Source organism: Spermophilus citellus (genome assembly GCF_964194105.1).
Source record: "Spermophilus citellus genome assembly, chromosome: 3".
NCBI lineage: Eukaryota > Metazoa > Chordata > Mammalia > Rodentia > Sciuridae > Spermophilus > Spermophilus citellus.
Genome location: NC_138184.1, coordinates 71,863,496 through 71,882,364, shown reverse-complemented (window position 1 = coordinate 71,882,364; position 18,869 = coordinate 71,863,496). Strand labels below are relative to the sequence as shown.

General features: G+C 46.6%; 1 protein-coding gene across 8 annotated transcripts in view; it reads right to left on the bottom strand.

Annotated features, from left to right (window-relative positions):
- The window catches only part of TXNRD2 (thioredoxin reductase 2), a 74,188-nt gene that overhangs the window by 26,581 nt on the left and 28,738 nt on the right, over positions 1–18,869 (bottom strand). For all 8 annotated transcript variants that reach the window (XM_081286067.1, XM_081286070.1, XM_081286072.1 and 5 more), the window contains 4 exons: positions 16,667–16,686; positions 15,802–15,893; positions 15,154–15,328; positions 1,552–1,688 (listed from right to left, as the gene is read on the bottom strand). In XM_081286067.1, coding sequence (XP_081142193.1) covers positions 1,552–1,688; positions 15,154–15,328; positions 15,802–15,893; positions 16,667–16,686 — 424 coding nt within the window. The remainder of the gene's footprint in view (positions 1–1,551; positions 1,689–15,153; positions 15,329–15,801; positions 15,894–16,666; positions 16,687–18,869) is intronic.

The window sequence follows — 18,869 nt, the reverse complement described above, 5'->3', positions numbered from 1 at the left end:
CCTGCTGTGTTCCAGCACAGGGGTGGATACTCACTGGGCCCCCTCTCTTAACTCCTTCTAGGTCTCTCCTGATCCCTAGTACTAAGAATCTCTTGATGTCTGAAATAATTCACTTACTATCATCTATAACCTCTTCCAAGATGCACTTCCATGTGGGTGTAACGTTTATTCCTGCAGTGTCCCCAGTACCCAGAAAAATGCCTGGTATGCCATGGGCACTCAAGTGAATGTCCATCTGAGTAAATGTAAATTAATACATTTGGGTGGGTTGAATAGAGACTTCCCAAAATTCATGACTGCCTGCAACCTCAGAATGTGTTCTTATTTGGAAATAGGGTCTTTGCAGATATAATTAGGGTTGCAGTGAATTGGGATAGGCCATAAATCTGATGGGAGACATTTATAAGAGACAAATAAGGGCTCAAAAACACATGGAGGAGATGGGTACATACTGAAGTGATGTGGACAGGATGCAAGGAACTCATAGGGCCATCAGAAACAGGGGGAGAAAGAAAAAAATCCTCCTCTAGAAGGTCCTGGAGAATGCAGCCTGGCCTACACCTTCATTTCAGACTTCTGGACCCCAGAATGTGAGAGATGAATATCTGTTGTTTTAAGCCACTGAATTTGTGGTGATGTGTTTATAGCAGCCCCAGGACATGAACACACACATAGATGACATTAGCATATCTCACTGCAAAGAGGTGACAGGGCCTAGGAATGTAGGGAGCACCTCTTAGCTTGTTTGACTAGGGACGTCCTGAGGAACCTTCCCCCAAATGTATTAGAAACATGCAGGTCAGGCCAACTGTTCCTGAGGATGTGGGGAAACAGTGTCCCATGACTGATTTCTTTCAAGAAACCATGCAGGTTTCTTGCTGGATGCCCATAAAAGAGAGGGTGACTAGATGCCTCCCAAGCTAGGAGTAGGGTCTAGGGACTTCAACCAGGGACTCACTAGGGAGGTGTTACAGTCCTTGCTTTCCAGGGGAGAAAGTAAGACAAGGAAGTGACTGCAGCTACAGACGCAGTGGATGCAGGCAGACTCCAAAGCCTTTGTGTCTTCCTTAGACTGAACCTCCCATCAGGAAAGATCAAACTGGCCCCTATTTACAGTAACAGTAAGAAGCAGACACCCTGCTCCCATGTGATACCCTAGTTAGGGAGCAAATTGAACCTGCCTGCAGATCAGAGGAAAAAATAAGGCAAGGTGGGCAGGACCAGGAAGGGCTGAACTAGGCCTGCCCTTCTACCCCTGTGGGAACAGGATGGCCCTAGGGCCTCCAACAATGTCATTTGTGAGATGTGGCTAGTTGAGCTTACAGCCATTTTTTTAAGTTATCCCACACAGGGGGGCGGGGAGAAAGCTTTCGAAAGAGCTGAATCTAATGCCCAGTTCTTCCCAGAACACACCCTACCAACCCCTGAGGTTTGGTCCAGTGCCTCTGTAATTGAAGAAATGTCTCTTTCCCATGTGACAGCAGCCACAGGAACACGGACAGCTGGGGGGTTCCTGGTCACAGGAGATGAACAGAGGGGCACAGGTCATACCTCAGCAACATCTCCAATGGCATAGATGTGGGGGACAGAGGTGACATCCTGGGCATCAACAATGATCTTTTGATTCTCAGGGTTTATATTCACTCCAACTTCCTTCAGATTCAGATTTCTGGTTTCTGGAATTCGACCTGAAGGAAAGACAGAGAAGGTTGAAAGATTTTCTTTAGAAGTTCTAACCTAGATTCCTTTTATTTAAAACATTTCTTGGAGCTGGACATGGTTGTAGTGTACCTGAAGTTCCAGCTACTCAGGAGACAGAGGCAGGGGGATCACCTGAGCCAGGAGTTTGAGGTTAGCCTGGGCAACACAGTGAAACCCTGTCTCAAAACAAACACACAAACAAACAAAAAATGAGAAGGAGGAGGAGGAGGAGGAGGTGAAGGAGATGGAGGAGAAAGAGGAAGAGGGGATAGAGGAGATGGAGGAGAAGGAGATGGGGAGGGGAGAGCGGAGGAGGAACAAGAAAAAAATTAAAACATTTCTCAGAATGATCTTAGAAATGGTCAAATGTGAAGTACAGATGGTCTCAAAAGGCTCCCGGCTTCTGTAGACAAGCAGCTTTACCATGGAAGGGGGCAGGGGTGTCTGTTATGAACCTTTATCAAATGACACAACTAGTACATTGCTGCATACTGAAGCAGTGGCTGCATTCTGGCATGTGGGGAAAAGAGCAGATGCTTACAAATACAAATGCTGCCCATTATCAGGGTGCTAGAAATAAGACTCCAGAATCTTCCATGGGCCTCAACCTAGCCTGCACCACCACCAGTACTAGCATGAATAGTTCTGATACTGTTTTCATCTTGAGAAACCAGCCCTTCCTTGGAAACACAAGAGTAGTGCTGTTGGCACCTGGTCCTCTTGCTGTATCATCCTCCACACCACAGCTCACTGCCATTAGGTACCAGGAACACAGCCCCCAGATTTTGAGAGTCTAGCTGGGCTTCCTCTGAGGGACACCAAATGGCTTTGATGGCCTCTTTCTCATCTGGACAGTCTGAGGCACAGTTGGACATGTACTGAGTTATAGCCTCAGTTGACACTGTCTGGCCCCACCCAGGGCCTTAAGGTCTCTCCCCTCCAAGGATGCATGCTCAGGGCCTCCTTCTCCACTAATGATGCCTTCTTCATTCCTTTGGTTGTTCCCCCCAACCCCCCCCCCCAGTGCTGGAGATCAAATCAAGGACCTTATGTGTGCTAGGCCAGTATTCTACTACTGAACTGTACCCCAGACCCTTTCCTTTGGTTGTAACATGAAGATGTTATATATTATTTTTCGTTTCTGACAATGCAGAGGAGGTCTGGCTCCCACAACCCAGGGCAGAACAACTTAAGCCTTAGAAGTAACCCTACATGGAACTGAGACCCTTAAACTGACATGCTGCAAAAGCTACATAGATAATGCTTTTTGAAGGTGGGCCCTGGGCCCCTGCTGGACTCTGCTTTGGATTACTACATGCTGGGAGATGACTGCCTGGGATTCCCTGTCCCTCCATGAACAAGAGACCCTGGACAAACCTCTTTTCTCTATGAACTTCAGTGTTCTCATCTGTAAACAGTGCCAATGTGAGACCCAGACAAGATGAGGCATATGGCTCACATGGAGATTCCTTTTCCATCCTGCCTTAATAGTCACAGGGGAAGGCCATGAGACCATTGCAGAACCAGTTCTTCTGCCTGAACTTTAGCAGAAGGAGTCCCTATGCTGACATGAGTCAGGAGGGGCTACCTAGGCTGATCTGAGGGGCCATGGGATAGAGTAGGGCAGGCACACAGCAAAGCAGTGAGTGTTCAGAGCATCCTTGTGAAGATGGAGGAAATGCATGTGCACATACATGTGCCTGTAAAACATACACACACATTTGCAAAAGGAATCAATGAAAGATTAAAAGCAGAATCTTTCAGGAAGTGAGAGAAGAGGACAGAGGGACCGAGGTGGTCCAAACACATCTTGTGACATTTTGGTTTTCTTTTTTCTTGAATTCTACACAATTATGTATTAAAAAATAATATATTAACACAGGAAAAATTCTTTAAAACCATAAATAACCTAAAATGAATGAACCTAACTTCATATAAGGCTGGTAACAGAGCACACAAGAAAAGCATTATAGTTGTACCTGTGAGAAACTGGTTCCAGGTCCCCCCACCAGGGATTATAACACTCAACTGCCTTTTACAAAATGGCACAGTGTTTGCATATAATTTACCCACATCTTCCTGTAAACTTTAAATTATCTCTACATTATTGATAATATCTAATACAATGTCAATGCTAGGTAAATAGTTGTTTAAGGAATAATGACAAGATAAAAAGTCTATATATGTTCAATACAGTGCAGCAACACAGTACTTTCCATCCATAGTTGGTTGAATCCATAGACAAGGGTTGACTTTTTTTTTTTTTTTCTCTATGCCAGGAATTGAACCTCAGGGTCCTTAACCACTGAACATCTCCAGTCTTTTTTTTTTTTTCTTAATTGAGATAGGGTCTTACTAAGTTGCTTAGGGCCTCCCTAAGTTGCTGAAGCTGGTGTTGAACTTACAATCCTCCTGCCTCAGCTTCCCAAGTTGCTGGGATTACAGGTGTGTGTTACTGTACCAGGCTCAACTATTGTTGAAAAGATGGAAGGAGCCCATGTTTCCTAATAATAAAGAAAGCTGCAAAATATCATCCAAAGAGGACAATTAAAACCCTGTAATTTCACATTTCAACTATAAATAGTAATTTATTTTCTTTCACAAAATATGAAGTTCTGGGCTCTGGTCTAGCAGCAGAAATGATCAACAAGTGACTCTAGCCCTACAATGGGATCTCTAAATGCCTCCCACCAAGATCAGGTTCTTCCTGGTCTAGATGGCTTGTAAATGGGGCAGAATATGATCAAAGACACTGCATAACAGAGAAGGCCAGGCAGCATGGAAAAGCAGCATACCCCAAGAGGAAGATACCCATCTTAGTCAGATTGAACCTAGGGTCCTTAACCACTGAACTACATCTATAAGTAGTGCTTATAGGAGTAGTTGCTCCATCCAAGTAGAATGTAAACCCTACAACTGTCTTGTATTTTGGGGTATGGGATATCTCAGTCTTGTGGAGCTCCAAGTGAGCTGACCACCTGGCAACTCTCCATATGGCTCTTCCTGGGAGAAGCAATCTTCTCCCCACTTAATCAGCCCCCAGGACTCCCCTGAAGCATTTACCATCCCCCATTACTGAGCTCCTCGTACAGGCAAGCCCCTCACATTAGGATGGGTTCATATTCCTCTCTGCCAATATAAAAAGTGTGCAGTTTTCACCCATATGTCCCCATAATCCAAGAGTATGGCCTGTAGTCAGTGTTGTGTAAAGCGCAAGCCAACAAGAGCCAGCAGTGAGAATTTGTAAGCTCATGCTCCACCCAGACTCTCAGAGCAGGCCCACAACCTACTTATCAGGCAGATATCACAGGTGCTAAATGAGCAGGCCTTGCAGCCAGGTCTTCCAGCCACTCCGTGTCCCAGGCCTCCACTAAGTCCTCTCCTACATGCCCCAAATGGCTGCCCAGCAAACAGCCCCAGTTTTGAGACCTCAGAGTTGAGAGGAGCTGGGCTTTGGGGCAATGTCTGAATCACATCACACCTATATTAAGGCACATTTGGAACCCACTGATCCTGCTTTCCAGGTGAAAAGTCAGGAGGGGTAGTGGAAGTCCCTGGTAGCACTGGCATGGCTGTCCTCTCCAGACTCCATACAGCTTTGGGCCTATAGGCAGAGAGCCAACATATGGATCTTATCATAGTTGAGCTGTCAGTGGAGGTTCCTTTAGCCCCCAGTTCTGAGGAGTATGACCTGGTTGAGCCAGTGGGTGGTCCCCCAGGGCTAGGGTGCTCTTGGCTCCCAGTGGCTCAAGATTCCCTAATGACAAAGGTGATTTGCTATTAGAGGTATCATTTTATCAGCTCTTGGAGTCTCAGACAAAACAGAGTTCAGCAGGCAGCAGCCGGGAATTGGGTGGCGCCCACCTGAACTTCTGGGAAGATAATGCCCCTATGAAAAGGAAACTTTAAGTCTCCAGCTGCCGCCCCACAGTGGGAAGTCAAAACACAGAGGCTCAGCTAAGCTGAATTGCTCAAGTTCATGGGAGGCCGGCTCCAGCCTCTTGGAGCTGCTAGGCCACAGGAATTGGATGCCAGGTGGGTTGGCACCAGTCAGGATCAGCCCAGACTCAGTGGTGAGAGACCACATCAGAGGAAGGAGCTGAGGTCACATGGGCAGGACTGGGGCATTCAGGAGACGAGGGTCCCTGCAGTCTGGGGCTCAGAGCTCAATTGTTGGGTCCCTCCCCATGCTGGTCTGTCCAATTCAACAGCTGCTTCCTGGAGACAGCTCTGTGTTGAACTAAGAGCAAAGCTAATAGCCCTGCCTCAATGCTGGCCACCCTGTATCTACACAGTCCCTCGTACACCTGCCTGACTATTCCTGGGGAGGCGAAGAATATCTCCTTATGCTCTTTGCAGTAACTAACAATTATGGACCTTACAGGTGCTGATGAAGCTCTGTGCCAATGTCCAGAGGAAATAAAGATATAGCCATGCAACACTTAATGACCAAGATATATTCTGAGAAATTTGTTGTTAGGTGAATTCATCAATGTGCAAACATCTAGAGTCTACTTAAACAAACCTAGGTGATATGGCCTATTACACACCTGGGCTTTATATATCTCATATGTATATAGATATGTATATGCACACACACACATATGCCTATGTGTGTGCATACATAGAGATTATGTGTGTGCATGCACACATGGGAGATTGTGTATATAGCCTACTACTCCTAGACTACAAACCAGCACAGAATTTTACTCTCTGGGCACTGTACACAGTTGTAACACAATGGAAAGTATTTGTGCATCTAAATAGATTTGTTTGCAACAGCAGCACCACAAACAAGCAATTGTTGAACTACAGTTATACTAACTCTGAAGAGGTCATTATAACATAGAACATTTTCAGTTCTATTATAAACCTTATGGTCATATATTTGGTCCATTGTTGATCAAAATGTTGACTGATTGATTGATTGGTACTAGGGATTAAACCCAGGGGAGTTTTACCACTGAGCTTTTTTTTTTTTTTTTTTTTGAGGGGGGGGACTGGGGATTGAACTTGGGATACTCAATTACTGAGCCATATCCCAGTCCTATTTTGTATTTTCATTTAGAGACAGGGTCTCACGGAGTTGCTTAGCACCTTGCTATTGCTGAGGCTGTCTTTGAACTTGCAATCTTCTTATCTCAGCCTCCTGAGCTGCTAGGATTATAGGCATGTGCCACCATGCCCGGCTCTGAGCTTTTTAAATTTTTTATTTTTATCTTTCTAAGTTGTTTAGGGCCTCACTAAATTGCTGAGGCTGGTCTTGAACTTGCAATCCTCCTGCCTCAGCTTCCCAAGTCACTGGGATTATAGGCATGTGCCACTGGGCCTGGCTAAAATGTTATTGTATTTAAAAGCAGTTGCAGGAGATAATGGAGGCATGGAACTAAGTGGTCCCTATGATCCATTTCAAAGCCAGGACTCTTAAGGACATATTGTAGGTGTACTCTAGGGAAGTGTGCAAGAATATGAGTATGTAGGAAATTGATGGCTGGATGGATGCAAGACGAATGGACAGTGTGGCAAAAACTTGCCCAGTATGTTCTGTTGCACGCCTATGTGCTCTGTTGTTGCTTTTGGAATAGATGGTAAAGGGAAGGGGGAAGAGAGACGCCAAGATAGGCAGTGAAGTCCAATCTTGAGAAAGAAAGAGTTTAGAAGGTATATTGGCAGGGGTTGACCCTAGTGGGCAGGGAAGCCAGCTCCACCCAGGTGCTCTACATCATGGGGCCATGTCTTAAAGTTGTAACAGACTCTGCCAGCTAGGACACTGAGCCCTGAGCCCCTACTCTGCACCTGGCTAAGCAAAGGACTCTAGCACAGAAGAGGCAGGGTAGGTCCCATGACTTCAAACATCTCATAACCACTTGAAACACTGCTCCCTCATGCTCAGAGCAAGGTCAAACCTCCCTGTTGGTGCTGGGGATCCAATCAGGTGTAGGTACCCCTTCAGTTTGAGGCTGAATTCCCAGTGGAAGATGGGGAATAGATGCCAAGGTCCATAAGTAGGGTAGCTTCAGCCACACTAGGCTGAGGTCCAGTGGACCCTACATGGTATGAGAAGAAAGATGCAGGCCAACATGCCCCAAGTCATCTCCTTGACTACTTTTCTCTTGTCTTATACAGCTATGAAGGCCACTCAGCCAATTTGAAGAGATCCCATGTCTTATACTCAAGAGTTTTCTCAGGGGGCTGGGGATGTGGCTCAAGCGGTAGCGCACTCGCTTGGCATGCGTGCGGCCGGGTTCGATTCTCAGCACCACATACAAACAAAGATGTTGTGTCCGCCAATAACTAAAAAAAAAAATATTAAAATTCTCTCTCTCTCTTTCTCTCTCTCCCTCTCTCACTCTCTCTTAAAAAAAAATAAATAAATATACATTGCCTAGAAAAAAAAAAAAAGAGTTTTCTCAGTTCCAGCTGGGTCCCAGGATGCCAGCTCTAGGCCTCTTTGTGGGGGCCTTTGTATTTCGTATGGCTCCAGCCTCATGGCCTCAGCTCTAGAAAGCCCAGTGTGGTGTCTGTCAAGCAATATTGAACCTGGGGTGGGTCATTTTGTGGCTTCTGAATCTTTCCTTCCTAGATACCACCAGGCTGGAGACCTGAGGAACTCCTTTGTCTATGTGTCTGTTTGGTCTCTTAGAACAAATTCTCAGAGGAGAGACAGTTGGACAGAAGGGTGAAGTTTCCCAGCACAAGGTGGGGGCCTCCTCTCAGGATGGTTTCTTCTTTTTTTAGGGGGGCAGGTTCCAGGGATTGAACCCAGGGGCACTTAACCACTGAGTCATATCCCCAGCCCTTTTCTTATTTTGAGACAGGGTCTTGGTAAATTGCTCAAAGCTTGCTAAATTGCTGAAGCTGGCTTTGAATCTGTGATCCTCCTGCCTCAGCCTCTGGAGTTGCTGGGATTACAGATATGTGCCACTGCACCTTATTCTTGAATATGTACCTTCACTGGGGAGGAAGGGTGGCTCAGAGGTTCCTCTTATAATGTTTTAATTTACACTTCTTTGATGATTAATAAATTAAGTACTTTCTGGCCACATGTTTACCAACTATAGTTTCTCTTTGGTGAACTGCCAGTTCCTGCCTTTTCTCATTCACTGGTAGACATCTTCATAGATTTTCGTGATTAGCGCTTCTTATGTAAATGACGCATAATGCTCTGTCACATTTTCTGCAAATGATGAGGGCATTAAAATTCCAGGTATAAATGGACATTCTCACTTCCTCCTCTGAGTAAACATGTGGATGGGTCTTTGATGGGGGATATTCAATATGCCCTGTACTAAAAACTTCTGGCCACTGGATCTGCCTCCTTTCCCAGGTCCAGCCATGTGACTTGCCAATAGGACAGCCCTTTCCCTCAGACCAGGGACCCTAAAGTAGGCAGGATTTGGCCCCTGAGGCCCTCAGAGCAATAGGGCAGGACCAGATCTCTTCCAATCATACTGGGAATCCCACCAGCTGCTGTTGCTGGCCCACGGGTACCCAGCCACCACGCCTGCCAGTCAGCCCTTCTCCAAGGCAAAGCCAAAGAGGGCTGTAGGCCAAAACCCACCCAGAAGGCAGACATCGTTCATCACTACCTGCTCTGCTGGACACAGAGAAACATAGACAGAAGGCCACATGCAGCAACATGAGTTTCTCTTATCCACAATGGAAAAAAGCATTCCCTCCAATTTCATGCCTGCCTGGAACATATGTTCCCACTAAGGAAGAACAAGCCTTGTAATGAAGTGAGATTTAAGTGTCAGCAAGAGTAGGCAGGATGGATGAGGGGTTATGATAGAGATGAACATAGCTTGGGCATAAAGGACACAGCCAGAAGCTCCATGCTAGGAGGTGCAAGGGTCAATAGGGTAGAGCTAGCTATGGCTGCCCTGCAAAGCAGGCAGAGCTTCACATAGGCTTGAGTCCTCCAGTGCCAGCCTAGTTCAAGAGCCAGGCCTTTCATTTGCCCACCCCAGAGTGGCACTGGAACCAGGCATATAGAAGGTTCACATCTGTGGAGTCTAGAGTCAGATCCTTGAGAGGCTCTGATCTCCTTCTCCTACTCTTTTTGTGTATGTGTGTATTTGTGTATGTGTGAGCTGGAACTAGAACCCAGAGCTTTGAGCATGCTAAGCATGAACTCTACCACTGAGCTACACCCTCAGCCCTCTTCTTCCTCCTTCCTCTTCCTTCTTCCTCTCCTTCCTCTTCCTCTTCTTTTCTAGAATGGCTCCTTCTCAATGATTCCCAGACCCTCACCCACAGCTGTGACACCCCAGGGGCAGGTCCCTGGTGGGCTTGGCCTGGGGAGGTATAAGGTTCTCTAGACTAGTATATCCATGCTCTGTGGCATCTATCAGCTCCTCCCCCGTGTCTGAGCTCCTAGCCATGGCCTTCAGGAGGTACCAGACCCTGATCCACCTCTTCCCTTTCACAGGGCTCAGAATATTTCCATCATAAATTCCCAGACTTGGGGAACTCAGTTTTGTTTAGCCTTTGATCTCCTCTCTTGCTGCCTGGCATTCTAGAGGGGGGAGGAGCACACTGCAGGGACTTGCATGGACTGTGTCTATGATGGCGGGGCCACTGTGTAAATATAAGCAAGCAGTCCTGGGTGGAGAAGATCCAGGCTAGAGCCCCTCTGGGCCAATGTGTACCCTTCTTGGACACTGAGGGATCCTCATCATGGTCTCCCCAGCTTCCTTGGTCATGGGTCAAGTGCACATGCTATGTGGGGTGAAGTATCTGTACATGGGGCAGCTCCTGTGGCAGCCTTCACATAGTGGTCAGATAAGAGTGGAGAAGCCAAGCTCCAATGCCCAAGAGCCAGGCAGGGCTTTCTGGCTGCCCTCACACCACTTCCGAGAATCAGAAGTGGGTCTATGACACTAAGTTGTCTAAGACAAAGGCTGAAAAAGGGCCTCAGTGGCTGCAGGTGAGAATCAGGCTGATTCTTCCCCTAGGTCTCACCTGCCACTTTTTTTTTTTTTGGTAGTTATAGATTGACAGAATGCTTTATTTTATTTATTATTTTTTTATGTGGTGCTAAGGATCAAACCTAGCCTCTTATACATGCTAGGCAAGCGCTCTGCCACTGAGCTACGGCCCTAGCCCTCACCTGCCACTCTTGAGAAGTTCTCCAGGCTGGCCCCACTACCCTCCCAGGCATGAAGGATAGCAGAAACAAAGGCCATCCAGGCTGCAGACCCCATAGATGCAACAAGGTCCCTCTGTTACATGCTGGCTCTTCCCACTACAGCAGGACCCCTTGGCCGAGATGGACTTACCAGAGTCTTCATCATTTTTCTAAAAAAGGGACAAAGAACCATCCAGAGGGACCTGGGATGTTGAAAGGCACACAACAATCTCAGGTCTGGGTTTTCCCAAGACTGAACTCCAGAAGCATTCTTTCCCTTCTTTAACACCCAAAGTTCAACTAGAGCTTAGACATGTCTACAGTGTGAAGGCATCTGCTTCGATGCCCATCCTGGTCCCTCTCCCCAGACAGCTGTGAATTCAGGCCACAACTGGTTAACTTGACGGGCGAATTCGAGCCCGCAGCAGCCTGTGCACAGGCTGACTGTCTTCACTCAGCGCTGTAATCGGCACATCTGCAGACAGGAAATCCTCCTCGCTGAAGTTCCCAGTCTATTATCTGAGACACCTGGTGTGGGCGGGTGATTCAGAGACAAACAATGAGGGGGCCCCCTGCACAGCAATTAACTGCTTTAACTGCTAATGTGTTTAATCCACCACGTGGAGATCAAGGCTGTGCCGAGGAAGAGGCTGAGTCCTCCTCGGCTTCCAGACTTGTAGCACCCACTTCGTGATGCCAACATTCATTGTCCTCAAGGGCTGCAGGACACAAGCCACTGGGCAGGTCCACAGCAGCATTTGGGCCCCTTTTATATGTGTTCTTGGAGGCAAAAAGGGCATCCTTCCCTTTTCTGTTTTTTAAACACCCACCAAAGCCCAGCTTATTTGGACACAATACTTACTGCTCAGGACTAGAAGCACCATCCAAGGAGATGCTAGTGGTGCCAGATATGCAGCCCCTCAAGGCATTTTACTTTAACCTTCTGGAACAGATCATCCTTTATTACAAGTAGAAATAATTCTTGTTTAAAGGCTTATCAGTGCAAACCAGGGAAAAGATTACCAGTTGTTAAACTGGGAAGTGGCTCCTGAATGTTTACAAAACCTGGCTCAGAGGGAGCAGCAAAGTCAGCACATGCCTGTACCACCCCCCTCCTCCCCAGAAGGCATGCCAGAAACTGCTGCCGCCACTGCCACAGCCCTGGGGAAGCAAGGTCAAAGGCCAAGGACTGTGAAAAGCTTCCATCCCCAGCATCAATCACACCAAGCAGACTGTCTGGGGGATGCTCTTTTTGAAAATACAAAAAATAGAATAGTGGGGGAGGGTGTGTGTATGTACCATGGCAACTCTGCCGGGCAGGGGCCTTACTTTTTTCCTGCCAGGGACCTCCTTGAAGTTGGGAGGACCGGGGATTTTCCAAAGGCAAGGTCCTTGGCTCTCTAGAGCCACTGCCATCCAAAAGCATCTGGCTGCATGGCCCACCCCTCCATTCAAAGGTGAGATAAGGGTTCTGTGTGCCAATGGTGGGAGTACAGAAGACAAAGGGGAAGGTTGGGGACTGAGTAGGAAACAAGAAACTGGCTATCTCACTGATTAGAATGTAGTTTAACACTTTTGGCTCCAAAAGGTACACCTAATCTTCGTGGTGACCATTATACTTAATTTACTTAAATTTTACTTCTACAATTTGACCAAAAACATATCCTTTGGTAGCTGGTCAACTTTGAGTCAAGAAGTGCTGAATTCATTCCAGGGCATTTCAGATCCCTCCTTATCCAATCTGCTCTAGTGTTCACTATATACAAGTGGAAGGTCTGACTCCTTCATTTTTGTTGTTGTTGTTTAGATTTCCATGTATTCTAAACAATTCAGGAGAAACATTTTTTTTTTTTTCCAGAAGCAGCCTGGCTCCTTTGGGACCCCCATCTTAGCGAATGCTGGGACCCTGGTTAAATAAATCAGCCTTAACAAGCATTGATGGAACAGCCTCTTGGGCTACTTGGTAAACACCAGTTTCATGAGGCTTCTGAGAGTGACCTGAGTTCTAAGCCCTCTGGCTCACATCAGGGGGACACAGACAAGGCTCAGCAGTGACTCCAGAGAACCAGAAATAATGGGAGAAAGCAACAACCTGACAATTCTGTCAATGTACAAGTTGACAGGACAGTTAGGAAAACCAGAAGCCAAACTAAAAGATGCTCATATTGAGGTGGGCAGGGATGTCCTCATAGAGAAAACAGCATGCATCCTATGACTCTGACCAACAAGAATCTGCAGCCCTGACCAGGTATAGTGGCACACACCTATAATCTAGTTACACAGGAGGCTAAGGCAGGAGGATTGCAAGTTTGAGGCCAGTCTGAGTAATTTAGCGAGCCCATGACTCAAAATAAAAAGGGCTTAGTGGTAAAGTATCCCTGGGCTCAATTTCCATTTAGAGGGTAAGGTGGGGGGACAGCCTGCAGTCCTCCTCCAGGGAGCCCATTCACAGTAGCTGTGGTACCCTAATCCCAGCATGAATATGACTCAAATGGCATTTGAGCTTTCTGCTCCCCCCACTAGGTTCTGGGCAGTCCCTTCACAGTCACTCTCACCCAGGCTCTGGGCAGGAATCTCCTCTGGCTGCATCCATACTCTTTACCCTTTTCCCTAGGTGCACAGCCAGGGAGGCTATGTGTTTAGCAAGGTCAGCAATGAGCTACTTATATACAGTCACATCTGTTCAACCTTCATCCTCATGAAAAACTAGATCCATCACTCACAGGGAGTAGGTGGCCAGGCCACGCCTGCTGGAAAGACCTCCCCAGCCATGCCTCTGCCCAATCACTGGATGCTGCCTTTGGAAACCTGCACACCAAGACTTCTGGAAAGTCCAGTGAGATCCTGATCCAAGCATGTGATGATTTATAGGACCCAAAGCTACCCAATGGAAGCATAAGAAGACATGAAAAGCCCAGTTAGAGCTGGAAAAAAAAAATCTGTTTGTTTTTTTTTTCAGTACTGGGGGTCAAACCCAGGGCCTCCCACATACTAGATAAATGTTCTGCCTAGCTACATTTGCAGCCCCTGTATCATTGTTATATGATATAATCAACTATAAACAAAAGTAGACAGCCATGTTCATAGCAACATTATTCATAATAATCCAAAGGTGGAAGCAACCCAAGTGTCTCTCGGGAAACAAATGGATAAACAAAATTGTTCAACCTTAAAAAAGAAGGAAAAGCCAGGTGCAGTGACAAACACCTGTAATCCCAGTGACTCAGGAGGCTGAGACAGGAGGATTGTGAGTCCAAAGCCAGCCTCAGCAAAAAGCAAGGTGCTAAGCAACTCAGTGAGACCCTGTCTCTAAATAAAATACAAAATAGGGCTGGGGATGTGGCTTAGTGGTCGAGTGCCCCTGAGTTCAATTCCTGGTACCCTCCCCCCAACAAAGGGAATTCTGTCACATGCTACAACATGGATAAACCTTGAAGACATTATGCTAAGTTAAACAGGCCAGGCACCAAAAGATACATGCTGTATGTTCCCGCTTATGTGACTCACATGAAACCTAGAATCATCAAATTCATAGAAACAGAAAGGAGAATGGTGGTTGCCAAGGGACTGGAGGGAGGGAAGAATGAGGAATTATTGTTTAATGAGGATGGAGTTTCAGTTTTAAGATAATGAAAAAGTTCTGGATATGGATGGTAGTGATGGTTGCACAACAATGTGAATGTATTCAATGTTGTTATATCAGACATTTAATGGTTAAAGCTGTGAATAAGGTTGGGCATATAGCTGAAGGGTGAAGTGCTTACCTAGCAGTGCTTGCCTAGATTGAATCCTCATCACCACACACATAAAGAAAGGTAAATTTTAAGTTACCATGTTATAGTTTGAAACTAAAATAAAAACCATCTATTTTGTGAAAGGGAAAAAAAACATAGCAAGGCTTAAGTCTCATAGGAAGTATATAGGATTTATATGCTGAAACTTTAATGAACATTCTATCAGAGGACATGGAAGCTGGAGGACTCATTATCTTTATTAAATGATTATAATTGGCTGAGAACAGCTGGGTCTCTTTTTTGATTTGTGTTTCTAGAACATGACAGGGTAGAAGAAAAAAGACAGAGGCACATTGTGCCCGGGATGGCCAGAAATGGATAATGTATCTACAGGCTTTTATAATGAATGGCCCATGAGGGGCACCAGGCAGCAGCCAACCTTCCTTGGAACCAATAGAATGGTTCCAACATTGGAAAACAAAGGGATAGAATGGTAAAGATTTCTGTTCCAAAGGACAAGGTTCTGTTAGTTTCCATGGACCTCAGGGCAACCAGAGACAGCATGTGTGTGGCTCAACATCCCCTTACCTATGGCCCACAGGACAGTGTCAAAGATGCCTGTGTCCTTCTTGCCAGAGGTGCGGTCCTCCCAGGTAACCTGGAGTTGGCCATCTGGAAGCTTCTTGATGCAGGTGGGGATGCAACCCTTCAGGAATTGGGTGCCGTGAGACTCCATGTGCTCCATGACCAAAGAAGACATTTGCTATGAAGCATAAAAAGACATTCCATGAAGACTAACTAGGTGGCAGCGAGATGCAGACCCCAAAAGGGTTCAGTAAGGAAGGACCAAGGAGTTGAAGGTCTCTGAGGTGGGGATAGTGCTTCTGTGATATATGCTCACCACTTACTAATGTGACATATGAAAAGAGTGACCCAAACTGATGGTCCCTGAAGCTGGACTTGGTGTGCCCACAAATGTCCCCTCAGCCTGGTAAGAAGAATGTATGTGCAGCTGTGTGTACACTCCATGCACCAAATCCTTCCTTCTATGTTCTAGCACATGCATTTTTATATTTTCTGGAACAATTCCCTTGTTCAATTCAAGGACCTGTTTCTAAAGATACGACTTTATTCCAAGTCCACAACTGTACCTGCCTAGGGGCAGGGAGCAGAAGGGAATTCAGGCCCCCTGGGAGAGCACAATGGTAAGGCAGGAGCCAGAGCTACTTGTACTACCTGGTCAAAGCCCCGAAGGGGGATACTGCGCATCATGACAGTGGTGTCCAGTCCAATCCCAGTGAGGAAGCCAGCACACTCCAGTGCCACATCTGTGAGTACCAGGCTAAGAAATACTAAGAAATCATGACTCCAGAAAAAAGGAGGCAAGACTCCAGGCTCCTGCTCAAGCATCCCACACCCCCACACATCCATTGCCAGCCCCAGTCTCAAGTACATGGACTAGGGGGTAAGGGCTTTGCCAGCTGGAACTTTAAGCCCTTCCAATAGCACCCAAAGACTAAGTTGGCCTGTGCCTCTACAAGTTATCTGTCTTGGCTTTGGAGTTTAATCTCAGCCTCTAGGGATGGGCCTGCATCTGGGGGTGGGGTGGGGGGTGTCTATAGAGGTGGAGAGCTGCTGGCCAAGCACAGGGAAGAAGAATATCATGGGTGGAAGACACAAAGCTGCTATCTTTGACCTGTATTTTCAGCTATAAAGTTCCAAAGTGATCATCTGACCCTGGGCTCCCTCTGGGGTTCCTGTCTTGACCCTCTCTGGTTTGACTGCTCCTTCTGAAGGAATGAGGCCAGAGCAGGGCTATTCTCAAGGGAGGAATGCTTGGCTGCCTCACAGCCGTGTCCAGATGCCCCAGCTGGCTTAACTGGCTCAGTGTGTGGCTCAGGAAGTCTCCAGGAAGCCCTATCCCCAGAAGGTAAACTTCAAATTGTCCTTCTCTGAGGGCACAGACCTTACCCCTGAGAGGCTCAGTAAGCATCTAGTCTGAGGCAGCAAAATGACCACTGGGAAGAAAAGCCATCAGGAGGATTCAGGAGAATAAAAGTCCATGTCCCAAAGACAACCACTGCATACTAGCAAAGGATACAGCTGGCCCCAACCACCAACCTGTTAGAGAAACGGACAGAGAGAAAAAGCATGTGAGAACCTGTGTGGCCCACATGGGCACACAAGCAGTCATCCCAAGGGTGGGACAGAAGAGCCCTTTAGCCTTCATGCCAGGCACTCAGCTAATGAATGCTGAGGCTGACTATTCAAATAGCTCATACTGAGGTACAAAGCCCACTTCCCAGAGGCTATGGCTGTGAAATACAATACAACAAACAGTGTTATTGAACCAGCAAATTGCCTGGTGGTGAAGGGTATGTGGTCAGTGACAAACAGCACCTGTCCTATGAAAGGCACTGGGCAGCACCAGCATTCTGTGGATGTGCTGAGAAACATCCCTCAGGAGAGGCACAGAGTTTTTCTTCTGCCCTAAAATGAGTTCTGTCTTGAGGCCTCTGGAGCCTCCTGGGGCCAGGGTGGAAGCAGGGACATGCTTTGCAGGCAGTAAGGGGACCAGACTGTGGGGAGTTCTTGGGGAAGCATATTCTGTGAACAGAATACTCTTAGACCGCAGAAGGCAAGGCTGGAAAGCCTATGTCTGCCTGTCCAGCCTACTATACCTGGGCCCAGAGCCAGGAGAGTCAGCTTTCCAGAGCCAAAGACAAAGGGTACCCAGGTTGCTGGGAGGAAGGACAGGATGCTGAGACTCACTGGAAATGTTTGCTCTAGTAGTTTAGATCCTCTCCTGTGGTCAACTTCACATTCCATAGGTATGTGCACACACACATACTCACATACACACACACACATACATACTGACACACAGGTGCACACAATCTCAGGCAACTCACATGCACACATACCTAACCTGCACACATGTGGACATGCACACATGTGATGACTGGCATGTGCACATATGCATCACATAATACCCTTGTAAACATGCTTATATATGTGTACTTACTTACATGCACACATGTGTACAAAATCACATAGACATATGCATGCACATACTCAGGAGCAGGCTCAGAACCCAACAGAGAATGAGAATTCCCAGCCAGGGTGGCTACGCATGGGTGGGCTCGACAGATCACCTCTTCAGTCTTTGAACAAGAGGAGATGATGTAAGGATGGATAAGCCTAATGTCAGCATTAATCCTGGCAGGTACTAATGATATAATTCCATTTCAAAAAGCATGTATCCCTTGGAATACTTCTATAGGTGCCCTGCGGGAAGCATCTGGCATGCAGCTTCTTCATAGGAGCTGGGAACAGAACCACACTGACTGGCTGTGTACAAGGTGGTCCTGGCTTGTTACACATTCACACTTAGAGTATAAGGAAGGTAAGAGAAGACCCTGGAATTTTCAGCAGATCAGGAGAGCAGAAATGCATTCCAGGCCCCACACAGGGTCAGCAATGCCTAAGCAATAGACACAGGGGCACAAATGTACATCCATATGAGTGTAGACTCACCCATAGGTGTAATACACATAACCAAAGTTACAAAACCTAACTCTTTTTGGATTTGATGTATATAGTGAAAGGTTACAAGCTGGGTCCCCCGCCCCCTTTTTTTTTTTACTGATACATTGTAGTTGTACATAGTGGTGAGATTTGTTGTTAAATATTCATACATGCACACAATATAACAATATAATCTGGCCAATACAATTCCCTAGTATTTCCCTGTTCCCTCCCTTACTTCCCCCCTCTGGTCTCTTTCCTCTGCTCTACTGATATCCATTTTTATGGGGCAGGAACTGGGGATTGAACTCAGGGGTACTCGGCCACTGAGCCACAACCCCGGCCCTATTTTGTATTTTATTTACAGACAGGGTCTCACTGAGTTGCTTAGCACCTTGCTTTTGCTGGTTGCCTTTGAACTCTCGATCCTCCTGCCTCAGCCTCCTGAGCTGCTGGGATTACATGTGTGCGCCACTGTGCCTAGCTACTGATCTCCTTTTGATTTTCATGAGTTCCCACCTTAACCTTTCTTTTCCTTTTTCCTCTCCAGCTTCTCATATGAGAGAAAATATGTGACCCTTGACTTTCTGAGTTTAGTGGTATGAGCCTTTCTTTAAGATATGAAATTATGCGTTACTTAAACTACAAACAAATCCAGTTACCATGGATATATTGGCATAAATCCATGACTGAAGTTGGGAAAGTGCAACAGTGCTCAACATGCAGTATTCTTTGTTCCCTGCTTCTAGCAGTGCCCATGCAATGTGACTCCTGCA